The sequence below is a fragment of the Nomascus leucogenys genome, chromosome 20, assembly GCF_006542625.1.
Source record: "Nomascus leucogenys isolate Asia chromosome 20, Asia_NLE_v1, whole genome shotgun sequence".
NCBI classification, from domain to species: Eukaryota; Metazoa; Chordata; class Mammalia; order Primates; family Hylobatidae; genus Nomascus; species Nomascus leucogenys.
Genome location: NC_044400.1, coordinates 15,051,359 through 15,068,687, shown reverse-complemented (window position 1 = coordinate 15,068,687; position 17,329 = coordinate 15,051,359). Strand labels below are relative to the sequence as shown.

General features: G+C 37.3%; 1 protein-coding gene across 1 annotated transcript in view; it reads left to right on the top strand.

Annotated features, from left to right (window-relative positions):
* The window catches only part of THSD7B (thrombospondin type 1 domain containing 7B), a 904,397-nt gene that overhangs the window by 98,220 nt on the left and 788,848 nt on the right, over positions 1-17,329 (top strand). Inside the window, exon 2 of the mRNA XM_030801337.1 lies at positions 14,432-14,605. Within this exon, the coding sequence (XP_030657197.1) occupies positions 14,467-14,605 (139 nt within the window). The 5' untranslated portion in view covers positions 14,432-14,466. The remainder of the gene's footprint in view (positions 1-14,431; positions 14,606-17,329) is intronic.

Sequence of the window (17,329 nt, the reverse complement as noted above, 5' to 3'; positions counted from 1 at the left end):
CTTGTAGCTTCATTGCATTGGGGAAGATGAGACATACTTTAGCTATAATTACCAACAGAAGAGTTAAGATCAAAGGCTTTAGATTAAAAAAGGAGAGCACCTATTTCAATTTGAGATCCATGTCCTAATTTTTGGACTGGGCTGCTTAGGGGGGCATTGGATTAATTTTCTGTCATTGGAAACATTCAATTACTGCACAGGGTATTAGAGAAACTTTGAGTTATGGAGATCTCTTCCAACATTCTTCTGATTCCTTGATCCTTCAAATGTTTGTCTCAGTACTATCAATATGCTCTTCTATGTTTTAACATTAACTTCAACATTCATTTCTTCTTGTCCATGTGAGTTAGAAGATGCAAGAAAAGATTCTCTAGAGAAAGAGAAAGGTTTAGAAAAACAGTAGCATGTATTGAAAATTGTTGAGGGAAGATAGCACCATCAGTTAGGAAGATGTCATCCCTGGAGCTGGCGTTACCAGTTAAAAGCTGTATTCTTCTCATAAGTTCATTGATCCTCTATAAGCATCTCTCTACTATATGTTTTTAAGTAGTGGCAAAGATGTGTTGGAGTGCATCATCCCACCTAAGTTTATTCAGGACTTCCACCCTGCAACCAATAACCAGCATTTTTAAAGCATGTAGAGGATTAAGGTGCAGCTGTGGCCACAGAACAGAGTGACAAATGACCTGTAAGATGACATATTGTGTTACCTATTGTCTCATAAATATACAATTCCATGGGAGGGTGATTTGATCAGGTTGGATGGTAAGCATTGCCTCTGGTTCCCCAAAAGTATTGTCAACAACTATGGAGTGAGTGTGATTGTCACTTTTTCCGTGATGTTCCTAACACAGGAAAAAGTGGGATTTCTTTTTTAAGCACTTGTGAGAGTGCCTATTTCATTCTTCTTATTTACCTAGTTCTTCATAAGCTCACTTTGTGTTTGTCCTAACGTATTTAGATTGTCATTTTTGTTTTAATGCTTTTAAGAAGTTTGTGATTTTTTTTTCTCTCTCAGGCTTTGTTCCCACAGACATCTTCTCCTGTTCTTCGAATTTCTGAGTATTACTTCTCTTTCCCTAGCTGACAGAGGTCATGTCTGTATTACTGTTAATAAAATATCAGGTCTGTAGGAAGCTATATTTTGAACTTTAATAAAAAATCACTGTATTAAACTATGTTATTTTTAATGGCCAAGGTCCTTTAAAAACTTCCTGAAATTCACTCTTACCTCTGAAAAAAGGTGGAGGGGGGCAGGGATTATTTGAAGAAACTATAGGGCATCTGACATTCCAAGACTATTAGTTTAGGAAATATGACTCATTTATTTTCTTTAAGAATTGTACCTAATTATTCAGTAAGGCTTACTTATGAAAACATTTGTTTGGTATTTTATTTTTAATGTATGGTCACACGCAGAAAAGCGTTCCTACCTAAAGCCTTAGAGATTTTCCAGCATTCTACCTGTTTGTCCTCACTTCAGTTTTGGAATTGGCAACAGTCTGGAAAGTATTTGTTATAAAAGGTATAATGTTGATGGCATGAATAGAAGAAAGCTAGGTTTCTAGCAGAGTCTGTGAGAAATGGAATTTTGCAATGTTTTGGAAGGAGCCTAATTGGTAATCAATTTTCCATACGTGTTTGAGGTTGCTGGCTTTTCTAGCCCAGTTCTCTTTTGTTCATTAATTGTATTATATCATAATCTACTACTGGAATAGAATGTACCTTGCTTTACCTATACACTTCATTCATTTCTTCATTTATTCAACATCTGCTGTCACCCAGTGGGTCTAGACTACAAACTAGGACTACAAGATGAAGAAAATTATGTCCCCTAACATCCAGGAACAAACTTTTGTTTGGATGCTGCAGAGCCCACAGGTGTATTGTTGAGGCTTTTGAAAATAAATGTCTTTAACATGCTAGTGTCTCAAGTAAATAATTTAATTCATGCCAAGAATAAAATCACAGACAGGCTATAACCTTGGCTGTCCCTAATGGACCACCATTAATTCAGTGGACATTTTGATGGACATTTGTGGGCTCATTTGCCTTCTTTTGAAGCCCATGGGTTTCCATGCTGTGCGGAGCTACCTCAGGTGCAGTTCACCAAGGACAAGCATGCAAACAAGAAATGCTTTTCCATTCCCACATGTCTTTAATGGACCTTCCCCTTTTTCTTACCCACACTTTTCTGCCCTTATAATTGAGAATGAAAGGTTTAAACATACTTTCCATAGTGAAATAGTTTCAAAGAATATATTATATAGTAAATAGAGTTAATGAACTGAGGGTAACAGTAATATCATTTCACAGAAGAGATCTATCCTATTGCTGTTTAATTAAAATCTTTCTGCTGATGGAAAGTTCTCTCTCTGGTGTTTTCTTTAATGCATTCATGATGCATCTGTCTGGGCTCCCTTGCTAGAGATATCTTTCATTATAATCCACTTATCTAAGTTTGTAATTAAACTTCTAAATGTAAAATTTCCAGTGGTAAATTGCTAGGATACCCAGTGAACTTTATTTCTTTCTCTGGGAGAAATTGCTCCTTGAAATTTTTGATTTTGTGTTTTGGCCACTTCATTATTTAAAAAGTATTTGTGTGTACACATATATGTGTGATATAGCAATAAAGACAAAGAGTGGCTTTTTATTTAGTATTATTAATTTCTGTCTGCTTCTGTGAAATTGGAGATAGATAATATGCACTGAATGAATGAATGGCTGTTTTTAAGATGGGAAAATGGTAAATAAAATATACTTCAGGACGATTGCCTTCAGGCTGTATTGGTCTGTTGAAAACATCTGGAAACACACCACACCACACACACACACACACACACACACACACACACACACCCTTGAAGATGCAAGTTGAAATAATATAATTTGTTTTCCACTGGTCAAACATGTTCTTGCAAATTTTCTTGGAATTTATACAATGAAAAAAGAATTTAAAAATGCCTGTTGCATTTCAACTTAATTTGGGATGTTTTCTTTCAAATAACACTCCATTCTTGTGCAAGGAGGGATGATACAGGATGAAAGTAAATTCTATAAAATCTCCTGAATCTAATGGCAAATTACTAATGGTCAATGCCTAGACATAACAAATAAAAACTTATAAAGATAATGGAAGAGACTGCTAGGAAATTTTATAGGCTTATAAACTTATTATTTTCATGTCAACTGTAGATACATTTTTCAATAAATTTCTTTGCAACAGTAGATGCATAATTAATCAAGAGAATGCAAAGCTATATTTACAGTTTAACTGGATAATTCTTTTGACATTAAATATTTAGAATCTTACATCGCAGAAAATGTTAATGAGTAATTAAGTATTTTTTTAATCTCAAAGTTCAATAGCATTTGAGAAGAGAATGTTTTCTTGTTCACACATTCCAGTTATCTTGAATTCTTATAAATCTCCTTAGAGTAACTGTTAAATGTCAGCCCACATAAAATCTCTCTTTCTCGACATCATTCACATATATGTGTGTATGTGTGTGTCTAAATTTGGTCAAAAGAGGTTATCAAATTCTTTCCTGTACCTTCAAGCAGAATGGACTACAGACTGACTTCCTCAGGTATCTTTTATTTCTTAAAATAGCTACAGAAGGTAATGGTGTCAATTTTATTACTCTTTCTAGAAGGTAAGGTTTTCAAATGAAACATATTTTCTTTTTATAATTAACCTGAACTTCTCCAAACAACAGATTATATAGATTTTATTTTTTCTTTAGTGACTAGGTTATGTTTTTTGATATTATTTCTATTAAATGATTTAACTTCCATTTTTTTGTAATTTGTAAAAAATATTCTCCACTTGAGGATTTAAAATATAGGCAATTTAGAACTTCTTTGTTCTGATCATTTAGGGGTGGTGGAGTGGGATATTTGTAATGTATATATAAAGTAGGTGGAATTTTAAAGCTATTTACCATAGGGTTGCGTAACTGCTGAATTAACTTTACTAAGCACAAAACAAGATAATTCAGAGACTCAAACCAAGAGACATTCCTAAAGTTATAAAATTTACCTTTTCCCTGTGCAAAACTTAATTTAAATGCTATTTAAGAGATAACCTACTGCTGTTCTCAATTTAAATAATTTCCATTTGTCTGTAAACTAAATAAATTTTAGTAGCCATTAAAGTAAAAATGCCAAATACACATTTTAATCAATGATTTTCCACCTTAAATTCAAGGATTTGGAACCTGACAACATCTTTTATCGAAGCACAGCAGTATTAATTAACGATAACAGTTGTTGAATAATAATGTAACAACAGTCCTCCCATAAGAAGTTAAAAAACATACCTTATAGAAACCATTCTCTTTAAGTGAAGTTTGTTTTCTTTGATTCCATAATTTCATTCCTTTCCCACAAGAGTCATAATGCTTTGTGCTTGGGAGCCATTTTGTGCTTTAAAAATGTAAACAATAATTTTTTCATTTAAGACACTTGGAAATATGATTCTTTTAAAAATGAATGTCAGTGGCTGGGCTTGGTGCCTCATGCGTATAATCCCAGGACTTTGGGAGGCCGAGGCGGGCAGATCACGAGGTCAGGAGTTTGAGCCTGGCACGGCCGATATAGCAAAACCCCATCTATACTAAAAATACAAAAATTAGCTGGGCGTGGTGGCACGTGCCTGTAATCCCAGCTACTCAGGAGGCTGAGGGAGGAGAATCACTTGAAACTGGAAGGCAGAGGTTGCAGTGAGCTGAGATCATGCCACTGCACTCCGGGCTGAGCGAAAGAGTGAAACTCCGTCTCAAAAAAAAAAAAAGAAAAGGAAAAAGAAAGTGTCAGCATTTGTGCTTGTATCTTAGGTGGTAGCAGATAGTGCTGTGTGTTGGATAAGCTCTCATTGCCTGTGTGTTTGTATGTATGCATACCTTCCAAATGTTGGTATTTTATGAATAATTTCTTAAAATGTTTTAAAATAGCCTAATTTTTCAGTAGTTGGATTTTTCTATCCATATTTCTCCCATTGCATGTTAAAGCTTCTTCACTGAAGTTATGGCCCAAGATTAAGAAAACTTACCTCTAAAAAATTATTTAAAAGTTGACTCAATAGTCCATGGATCCATTGAGCAAATCTTTGTTTCCCAGGCAATATACTAGGAACTGGACATAGAACACTGAACAAGATAAGTACTTAGATACTACTAGAGGACAGGAACATAAACCAATATGCCAATTTTAAGTACACTAAATTATCAGTTATTGAGCTGTTGTAAGTGTTACCAACAAACAACAAACAAGCTAAACATCTAGGGGCAGAGTCATCTAAGTTGTGCTGAAGAGACGGTGGTCTGGGAAGGCCTTTGCTGCACAATGAAGTGAGGAAGCAGGTCACGTGAATAGGAAGGACTGGCAGTGCAAGGACGTTAAGAAGGTGCATGCTTGAGGAACAAGAAAGAGGCCAGTGTGTCTGGGGCACAGGAGTGAATGGAGACTGGTGAGAAAGGAGGAAGGAGAAGAGGTAAAGTTCAACTAGCAGAGTCTTTAGATTTTATCCTGTGATTGAAAGCCACGAGAGGATTTTGCAGAGAAAAGTATATTTTTTCCTTCCTAAAGATTACTCTGGGTTTTTTTCTGAGGAATGCATAGAAGAAAACCAAGAGTGGAAGCAGAAAAGCCAGGTAGGAGGCCGTTATTAGCTCTGGGGAGAATTAGTGCCTTGCATTAGGAGGGGAGTGGCTTGATACTGGATAGATTGCGAAGGTGTTGTCAACCAGATTTGCCGATGGATTGATTTTTCAATGCGACAAAGAAGGATTTCAGAATGACTCCTGGGCTTCTGGTCTGGTGAAGTGTGATGCTGTCGGGGAGATCTGGGCTGTGGGCTCTGTAGGGGAATCAAGCTCCATTTATTTTGTATGTTACATGTGTGTGCAGATCCAAATGCAGATGTTCAGTGGTAAGATGTGTGAGTTCAGGGGCGAAGTCAGGTTGAAGATAGGGGAATAGATACAGAGAAATAGGAATAATGAATTGTGGAATTTATTATTCCACCGTGGAGCTAAGTCAGATCACCTGAAGAGTGAGTAAAACTAGAGAAGAGGAGTCTGAGGACAGAGTCAGAGCCACACCAATCTAAAGGTTAAAATGAGAAAGACAGACCAGAAATGGAAGCTGAAAATAAATAGCCTGGGAGAAATAAGGCAAATTGAGGAGAGTTTGATGTCTCTGTTCCAAGGGAAGAAAGTGATGAAGAAAGAGGGAGTAGGGGGAAATTTGGGCAACAACCAGAAATGTTAGGGGGTGAAAAGGAGATGATTCCATGAGGCAATCAGAGAAGGTGATTTCCCATGAAATGATGACCAGGTGGTTCTGAAATTTTAAGAATGTATCCATGATACCTTCAGAATCAGGTAGGTCCTGGCAACTGCATAGAAAGAAGCCGCATAAATACGTTCTTACTTTGGACTCTATATGAACAGATTCATTCTCATTGGGGAATCTGAGGCAGCTTATCAGAGTAATTACTACTTTTCTTGGTATAAGCTGTGTCAGAGCCCTCAGTGAGAACAAATACACTTACAGAACTTCCTTCTATGCAATTGCCATCATAAATGAAGCACCCCTTTCTTCACTGGAATGACACATGAAAAATGACAACAGATGCAGTTACTCTACTTCTCATGTATTAATCATGTTTCTATGAAGGTGTGTTTGTTTTATTCCCCATATTGGTTTCTCCTATGTTCATGTTCAGCAGGATGTTAGAGGCATACTCATACAACATACATCAACATACACAGACGTTTATAAATAGACCTACTGTATTTAGTGACATGGATACTGTGAGACTTACAGCTCATGTAGCAGAAGGCACACAAAAGCATGGCTTAAAAACAAAGTAGTTTATTTGCTCACAAAACAGAAAGTCCAGAAGTTGACAATTCAGACAGTGGCTGCAGCTCTGTGGTGGTGTCTGAGCCTCAGGTTTCCTCTGTTCTCCACTCTGTCTTCCTTAGTAGGTGGCACGTATCCCCATGGCTTCAAGCAGGCTCTGGTGCCTCCGGGTGTTGCATCTGTGTTCTGTGGGAAACAGATAAATGGCGAAAGACCATACTTTTTTGGGGGGCGGGGACTTTATATTTTTTTTGGATAAGGGAAATCTCCATACCCTTGATGCTTCTGCCTCCTAATCTTTGGCCAGAACTGAGTCACGTGGCAGCCCTACCTACATGGAAATCTGAGAATGTGATCTTTTCTTTTTTCTTTTTTTTTCTTTTCCTTTTCTTTTCTTCTTTCTCTTCCTTCCTTCCTTCTTCTTTTCTTTCTTTCTTTTCTCTCTCTCCTCTCTCTTCTCTCTCCCTTCCTTCCTTGACAAGTGGACATCTTAAAGAATAGTAGTTCTAGAAGACAGGGAGATTGGGAGGCCAAGGCAGGTGGATCATGAGGTCAGGGGTTCAAGATCTACCTGGCCAAGATGATGAAACCCTGTCTTTACTAAAAATACAAAAAAAAAAAAAAAAGCCAGGCATGGTGGCAGGCACCTGTAATCCCAGCTACTTGGATTTATAAAGTAGGGGGAATTTTTAAGCTATTTACCATAGGGTTGCATAACTGCTAAATTGCTTGAACCTGGGAGGTAGAGTTTGCAGTGAGCTGAGATCGTGCCACTGCACTCCAGCCTGGGTGACAGAGCAAGACTCCATCTTAAAAAAAAAAAAAAAAGAAAGGGAGAATATAGCAATGTCTGTCACAGATACCCAGATACCAAATTATGTTTTTGAAGGTTTCAGAAAACCTATTTCAATCCCTTCTTATCTGTTATGTCCTGTGGCAAAAGTTTGTTAACAGGTAGGAAAAATATTTGTAATGACTTTTTGCGAAATTTTCTGTGGCTTCATTACGTGACACCAAGCTATTGCAATTATAATATAGCAAACCAAAGAAACATGTGATTGTATACTTTTATGGCATGCATTCCCATGCCACATTCTTACATTTCACACCATTTAGGATTCTTCAGTTACCTGCAGAGTGTCATGCTGAGGTCTGCAGAGTGAGGTGCAGAGAGGAAGAGGCTGGTGGTTCAAAGGCCTGAACAAGTTACTAAACATCATGTCATTGCAAGGCCGGAGGTTATTCTCTCATAAAATAGAGATGATAATACCTGTTTTCTCCTTCACAGGGCCAGTGTGAATCTTTAATGGAGTTCTTGGTACAGAGTGCTTTTTAGCTCTTCAGAAATATAGCACAAAGACACAAGATTGGAAGGTTGAAAAATCATCTTCCACTATTTTGCTGCAGGGCAGGATTGCATTCAAACTGTTCCTTAAATATTGCTGAAGTGGAGTTTTTCTGACTTGTGAGAAAACAATGACAATAGTAATAATGACAAACCTTTAGTGAGCTGTCAGTGTTCACTGTCAGGTACTCATCTATACACTTTCTATCCATGCTTCTGTAGCATCCTTCATTCCTAAGGGTTATCAATGACTGTCCTCCTCATTTTGTGGATGAGGAACCTCAGGCTCCAAGGTAGTGCACCGCCAGGGTTCACAAGGCATGATGTAAACAGAATGGGTTGTGGTGTCAGGACTGTTTTGTGACCCAGCTTGACACTTGTTTGCTGAGATGGCCTTGGAATATTGATTTAACATCCTTAGGGATCAATCTCTTTTGCGTCTAAAAATAGGAATAATTGCTCATTGTGACGATTAAGTGAAATTATTTGATATAAATTGGCTTGTATAGATGGTAAGAGAATCTACATCGGGCTATAAAGGATCTACATTATCAGAGCCATGAAAAAATGCTTGTGTTGATATTGAGTTACAACACTAGTCACTCTTGCTTCAGTGGGAGATCATTGAGGTCACTTGGAAACAACCGACTATCTTTGTGACTTCAGGTTGTGGCTTGATGGACCATGCCTCAGTTTTCTTATCTCTAAAGTGGGGCATAATATGAATAACTACTTTGCAGGGCTGTGGTGAGCGTTAAATGAAGTGTTTAGGTCATTGTCTTGTATACAGCAACGTATGGTAAAGCCATTATGGAAGGTAAAGTGGGATGCAAAATATTGCAGTCAGACAATAGCCCCGTTGATCAGCCATCTTTATGGAGCCATCTTCTCTGCACAGTTACCATGAGATGGCGCTATGGAGATGTACATAATCACAGTTTCCTTTTCTCCCACTCATTGCTGTTTCTTTAGGCTGAAAGCAAATTGAAACTATTTTTACTTTATTTTATTTTTTAAATGTTGTGCCTTTTAAATATTTAAAGGCTTCAACGATAAGAATACATTTAAGGGAAAATGAAATGCTCATGAAGTGTGAGGCACATTTTTTATAGTTTCAACGGCCTTTCAATGATTAGAAAACTGAGGCTAAAAGGAGAAACTGTTTTTTATTTCTCTTAATATTCATCAGTTTAGAGCTAACCTTGCAAATACATTTTGGATGCTAAGATATATAGTAAATAAGAAGATTTGGAAATTTAACGACCTTCATGATGTAAATTATTCAAGCCATCGTGGGTAGCACATGTCTCCCACATAATGTATTTTTGTAATCATAGTCATAGCATTTTTTTTTCATTGTGTTTTACAGAGGAGTGGAATCTCTAATTGCTTCTTGTCCTCTCATTTTGTTTATGGTGAACTCTTGTGTAGCTTCTCAAGTTACAGATACAAAAATGACTCCCAGTATTTTCCAAGGAATCATTTAATGGGAATTCCAGGCATTTTGGGAAGAGAGGCAATGTGGTTCAGTGGAGTAGGACACACCTGTATTCAAACTCCATTCTGGGCTGGGCACAGTGGCTCACGTCTGTAATCCCAGCACATTGGGAGGCCATGGCAGGCTGATCACCTGAGGCCAGGAGTTTGAGACCAGGCTGGCCAAAATGGTGAAACCCTGTCTCTACTAAAAATATAAAAATTAGCCAGACGTGGTGGTGGGCGCCTGTAGACCCAGCTGCTCGGGAGGCTGAGACACGAGAATTGCTTGAACCTTGGAGGAGGAGGCTACAGTGAGCTGAGATGGCGTCACTGCACTCCAGCCTGAGTGACAGAGTGAGACTGTCAAAATAAATAAATAAATAAATCTATTCTGCACTTTCCGTCAGCTCAGTAGAAAGCATGCAGCACATATTTTTAGGAGTAAAAGTCCAAAATTGAGATTCTTTTAATCATTGTGTAAGATCTGTATTCCAGATTGTTTTGGTCAAGATCAGTTTTTGGTTTCCTATTGGCACTAGGCCTTGTTAGTGGTAGCCAGGAGATTATGGGGACCACAGGAGCCCAGTAGTTCTCCAAGCCACTCTGTCCGGATCTTCTGCTGTTGGGTCCTGGCTTGGGTAATCACAGAAGGCACCTTAAAGGAGTTAGGTCACTTTGCAGAGTCAAGTTCTAGACTGCTGAGGAAGCCTAAGAGAAAACCAAGGCTCAAAGCAAACTGTGCTAAGACAATATTAATGTGGCTTTCTTTGCAATTAAAATTCGAAGATTGATGCAAAATTCAACATCTTTCCATATGACTCCTTGGCCAATCATTCTGGCTCATGTGCTGTCTCACTGGAACTCATAATACTTTCAATCTCTTTTTAGCTTCCCACCTACAGCCATTTGGAGTAGAGAAGATATGCTTTTGGCCCTCCCTCTCTTTAGTTTACATTGTAGTGATCTGAATATGTTTTCAGATATGCTGAATGGCCGTTAATGAGAATGGACAAAGTTATCTTGTATACCCTGGCGATTTTGTTTCATGAAAAAAAGTAGCCTCTGTGTAGAACTGGTCCTGCTAGCTATTACTTTATTAGCTTTGGAAATAATAGCTTAGGAACAACCACTGCCAAACACAGTCATCATCTTTATCAAAAGCTCTCTGACATGGCATTGACTTTGATCTGTCATTATATATAGAAGACCACTCATTTGCTTTCCCAGGGGTATATTTTTAAACTAATTTGCTTTGTAGGATTCACCAGGAAGTTATATTGTTTTATGAGGGCAATATTTAGGTTTTTTCAACTGCCTCAATGGCATATATAATTGGCAATAATGTCTTCTGAAAAATTTCCAGGCTAAAATCTTTGTATCAAATCTATATTATGCAGAATTAACCACCCATTTGTGTGGTGTGGTGTGTGTGTGTCTGGAGAATATAATAGCCTGGCTTCAGTCCACTATTCTGTAGAAGTGGAGTGAACGTCCATTGAGACAAAAGACTTAGGCAGTCTTTAAATATCATGATATAATTTCCAGTCCATTCTTTGTTGTGTTGCTTCTTAAAGCATGTGAACTTACCATTATAAGTGTGAAATATCCATAATCTAGTGTATGTGTGTGTATGTGCATAAAAATGTCTCATCTGTTGGGCCACAATTCATATCATAGACAGATGCCAGCTTACCTGGGAGCATCAGGGCAGGAGCTGAGATTCCAGGGCTTCTAGCTGGAATGGGGAGCTCCTTCCTGCATGAACCCACACCTGAAACTTGTACACTAAGCAGAGCAGGCACTGATGGGTAAACACATGTGCTTGTGGCTGCAGTCTGTCCCCTAACACACTCTGGGGTCTCTGAGGCTCTTCTCCAGCTGCAGCTGCAGTTCTGACTGTGGCACTGTCTCCTCTTCTGGAGAGGGGGAGGGAGGGAAGGCGCAGAGTATGCTCCCTGATGGTGATGTGTGCGTCTGTGAATCTTCACATGTGCAGGTGGGTTCCAGTATGCCCGTATGTGCACAGAGCCTGGGCTGCTGTCCACTAGGGTTCCAGAAAAGGACTCTTGGTCAGAACAATTCAGGTTTTGTAATAGTATACTAACTTAAAAATATTTTTACTTGAGGAGGGGGACTACCTTTTTCAGCCTCACACAAAAATACCATGTAAGCTAGTAATTGCCTTAGAATAAACTATAATTTAGTAGCCATGTTGCCTAATTTTTAGCAAAAGCTCAGTTGTGACAAATCATATTCTTGGATGTTTGCTCTAAGGAAATGTGGCCAATTCAGTTCTCTAGGCCAGAGGTTTTAGAATTGTGTCTGGTAATGCCACGGAAGTTTCACGAAATCACCTAACAGGCCACTCTTGGAGAAAAAAACCGCTCAAGCAACAGAGCTTTACCATCTTCCAGCTGGAGCACTCCACTTTTGCTCTTCTCAATATTGATATGCAGTGTACAAATTTGCAGAAAAGTTTTGGTTGCTTTTTACTCTTCATCCCTTGATTGAGGCAGGCTGTCAGAGAGCCGTGTACTGGAACTTCATTGCTTGACTCCTTGTAGAATAATTTTTACTGATTTGTACTTTGCACCATACCCTTGGAGTGTTCCAGGAGTGCCACGAGACTCTACCACAGACAACTTGCTGTTTTATTTGATGAAGTAATGTGTTCAGCACATGGCTCAGCATACCACCTGTATTTACAAGGACTCCTGATATAAATCCAAACAGTGCTTGGGAGCAGGGCAAAGTCTTTTCCTGGTGGGGTGGGGGGAAGAAAGAAGGCAAAAACTGTGGGGCAGGGTGGTATAATTTAATCCTATACACATGAGGACCATAGACTGCAATAGCTATTTCTTTTCTTTGGCCACTAGGAAGCTCATAGTCAGATTTGCCACCCACCTGTAGTAATTGTGTAGGTATATATTTAGGGGCAATAACTTCTACCCTTCAGATCCTTTTTACTGTTCAATCTTTTTACCCTCCAGTACCTATATCTTTTTATTTTTCATAATACATGTATTGTGGTAAGTTATTTTAGATCTCCTTCACTCCACTACAGTTTTCTTATTATCTGTTGGAAAACTGGACCTGGATTTCTGGTAGCCTCGTCAGACTTAATCTATTCTATTCTAAAGTAAAGCATGTTCTCAAATGTGCCCCTCTTCCTGTTTCCTGTTTTTGGTAAAGGGATCCCAATGGTCCAGGCATCTAAGTTTGCAGTCTTTCTATCCTTTTTCATCATCTTCCTCTTATATAGCACATCCAGTTGTTAACCAGATCCTTTAAATCCAGAAGCAATTTCTATGACTTCTCAAGTCTCTCCTCATTCTTGACCTTTTCGTTCACCAATACTTGCCTGGACCACTGTTTCACTAATTTTCTAACTGCCCTCAATTTCTCTACCATTGTCTACTAGTAATCCATTATGCACACTGATCCTAGTTATTTAAAAATCATTTGCTCTTCTATGATTCTTGTTACTATTTACAGCATGAAGCCCAAATCCCTATTATGCCATTCACAGCTCTTTACAATTTGGCTCCCAACCTATGTGTTAAATCTCATCTTAGTCCATTCCTCCCTCTTCTTTCTGTCCTTCACAGCAACCACCAGCCTAATCACCAGTCCCCAAACACAAAACGCATTTCAACGCCTTGTTGTTTTCTCTGCCTGAGATGCCGTTCCTGACTCCTTCAAGTCCTTATGTTTCCCTAGGCTCTTCTCAAATATTATCTTGTGTGAGGCTCTCCTCTCTTTCTCGCTCAGCACAGAGGAACTAATTGCCTTGTTCTCAATCTTTCCATCCCACTTTCTTAATACTACGGTTACAGCATCCCTTGCCCTACTTTGGACTTGTCGTGTATGTGTATCTCTTTCTTCAAATCATGAGTTCCTCGTGGAATTTGTCTGAGTAGAAGGGAGGGAATATACAAGGTATCTGCCAACCCTGCTTTTAAGAATAAAATATACTGACACAGGGATTGTGGCGTCCATAGAATTGATGATGCCTTCAATGGGTAAGGATTGAAAACTTGGCTAATTAACTGCTAACCTTCAAATGTTAATATTGTAAAGACTATCTTCATGGCAATAGAAAATTTGCAATACCGTCATAATAAACGTTCTAGCAGTCAAACTCAGTTTTTATCATTTCTGTACAGAAGAAACTTACTTGATTTTTCTGTACAGAAGAAACTTACCTGATTTTATTTCAGAGAAATAAAAGGTATACATTTAACATTTAACATAACATATATTTACTACTTTCTTTTAATAATATGTACTGTTAAAGCTTACTTTCTCACCAAAAGTATAAATATGAATTAACCACCTCAGGCTTTTGTTTCTTTTCTTTTTAGAGTTACTATGGGAATCAAGTAACTACTTTGGATCCTGTGAGAATCCATGATAATATCATCACGTTACATTGATCTTTTTTTTACCAAAAGTATAAAATAAAAAGCAACTGGGGAAATAAGTAGTTTTATCATCCAGTGGTAGATTTCATTCATGAATACGCTTCACTACAAAAAATAATACAAAACATGGTAAAAACAGAATGTGGCTTTGCTTTTTGTAGCTTTTCCCACAGGGTTGATATTATATGTACTATCTTCATGGTAATGAAAAATTGGCAATACCATCGTAATAAAGGTTCTAGCAGTCAAAATGAGTTTTTATCATTTCTTTGTGGAAGAAACTTACCTGATTTTTCTTTTTCTCTTTTAGGAATAGGCAAGTCAAGAGGCTGAAAAATCTGAAGCATGTTTCCAAAGAGCAACCTAACAGTCACTTGCTGGGTATGGAGGGGCATGAGGAAGCTCTTTCTATTGCTTTCTCTCTTGCTGTCCCATGCAGCTCATTTGGAAGGCAAAAAGGATAATCAGTTCATCTGGAAACCAGGTAGGAATGTCCTGGCTGTTCCTTTGTCCTATTTTCATTGACAAGAAGAATATTCTTTCCATCCTTCTTCTTCTTCTTTCTAAAGTAGTGGGAAATATCCAGAGAGGAAAAATAGATTCTTTTTTTAAATTCTGCAACTTATATTTGATTTTTACTCCTGCATAATTGTCTTCTCCATCCATGATGCTTGTTATCCTTCTGAATTTTCATGTTGTTGTCAATTAAAGTTATGATTTCTATAGCTACATCTACTTCTCCTTTGTCAAATATTTCACCAGTGTGCAGCACATTTGTAGCAAAAATGACATCTGAATTTAGCTGATATTCTCAGCTAAGAACGTTTTGGCCCAGTTCTGCATGTCTCTTTCAGGGTTTAAGCTAGTTAGCTATTTATTGTTAAATACTTTCCAGCATAGATCTTCTAGGTTTGAGAGCATGAAAAATTATCCTAACAGCTTTGCTCATTAGTTGTGACTGTAAAGTCACGTTAATATATTTTGAGATTCTTAGCTACCTCATGCATGATCCTTTATGTATATGAATAATTTGAGTTGAAGTTTGGGGCTGGAATATAACTTATGTTCATCTCTAAATATTTCCTTAATTTGACTGCGAAAAAGATCTGTTAAATTTAATTTTAGAGCCTAATAATTTATTAACTTAAATTATGAACCCTAAACATCTTAGCTCTTTGTATTACTGATGCTTTTCCTTGCTCTGGATTTTAAGTTTCTTTAAGTTTCACAATCAGATCATTTAAAATATTTATTGCTTTCTCAAGACTCCATTCTTTCAAATACAGATAACTTATATACTTAATATCTTGGAACTGTGATGTTATAGAAGATCTATGGTCCCCAAAGAGTTTTCATTTTGGCCTCATCATCTGTAAATTAAATAGACTTCAAATGTATTGTGTCACCATGGAAATATGTATAAAAGTGATATTTGTAATATTTAAATAATTTTGCAAAAATGAAAGTGAATTATGCTTTAAAGTCTATTAAGTAAAAAAAAAACCACCACCATTAGAGATACAGTCTGGATGAAATTTAATTGCATTAAAGCCCCTATAAATTAATTTAATTGTGGGCTCCAATACTTCATTACTGATTTGCATTTTTTTCCCTCACAGTAGTTTTAGGAAGCTTTAGAAATAGTCCTGAAAGTCAGTATTTCCTTTCTGGGACTGGGGTTATTTTGTTTTAATCACAAAAGACAAACCTTTGATCAAATCAAAATATGCACATTTTTATGACTACTGTCAAAAGTTTTTAAAAATATATGATTAAAATGGAAAGTGGCAAATTTGAAAGACGAATGAGATGTGTTAAGAAAATGGGGTTATTTTGAAGCAAGTTTTAAAATAAGCATGCTTTTCTAAAAGTAGGTCATTGGAACAAGATGGTAAAAACAAACTCTACAGTGGATGAATTTTTTTGGTAACTGTCAAACTTAAGATTCAGAAGTGAGGATCCTTTTCATCATACATAACACATTGTTTAAAATGAACATATGAGTCACTACTGTCACTTCTCCTGATATTCATTACTTCTTTCCCTCCTTACAGTGCCATCAAAAAGGTAACAATATAATTTTTTCCTATTTGGTTTTGCTTTCAAAGCAGATTACTTGTATATGACTTACATTTTAAAAGTGAAAGAAATCTAAAAGGTACAAAATTAAGAACAAAAGCTCCAATGTATCGCTTTCCAATCTCTTTTGTATCCTTCAGAAAATTTCCTTGTACATGTAAGTACACATTTATGCATGTTTATGTGTATGAATCACATACAAGATACACATATAGTTATTTATTAGATTCTGTTAAGAAAGAAATAGCACATGCAAAGTTGGCAGTTGAAAAGAGTTTCATAGAAGGACATTTACAAAAGTAGGCAAGTGTGAGCAGTGTGTAAGGACAGCAACAAGGGATTGTGCAGTGACCCTGAACTATATCAGTTGGGAGCCTCTACAACTTCTGGGTATGTAGGGGCCAGGAGAAAGAGTGGTTCCCAGAATCTGGAGAGGTGCTTGACAAATGCTGTGGCTTTTAAAGGGATACGACCAACCTGCAGCAAAATAGGAAGGAGGCCGGGGGAATGAAGGGCCCCACCTCACTTTCCTCCAGCTTTCAGATCTGCCAGGCCTCCCATTGGATGAATTCAACCAAAAACCACAAGGCAGAGGAGCCCATGGATGTATCCATTTGGGTAAACCTCTTGAGCAGGAAGTAGGATGGAGAATGGTGCACCTGAAAATATTTAATTCTGCCATATATGCATGTATGTATACACACACATTTCATATAAGTGGAATCATACCCTGCACTGCTTTTTGCAACTATCTTTGATCATATAATGATATATTGATGAATATTACATATTAATGCACATAGGCCAACCTCATCTTTTAATGATTGCATAGTATTCTTTAGCATTTTTATTTAATAAATTTGTCTAGTTTTCCTGTTGCTTTATCTTCTCTTCCTCTATTGCTTGGCATTTCAGTGGTTTCTAGTTTTTTGCTATTATAAATAATGCTGACATGAATGCAGTATTATTTTAAAGGTAAGCAATAATAAATTGATTTGAGGAGTTATATCCCTGGAAAAATTCTAGTTTATAACCTTCGAAGACAACATCAATGTCTTAGAATCTGTTACCTATTTACGGATGAGTTTAGTATATTTCATTTTGATTTTTAACACTGTATTGCAGTTGA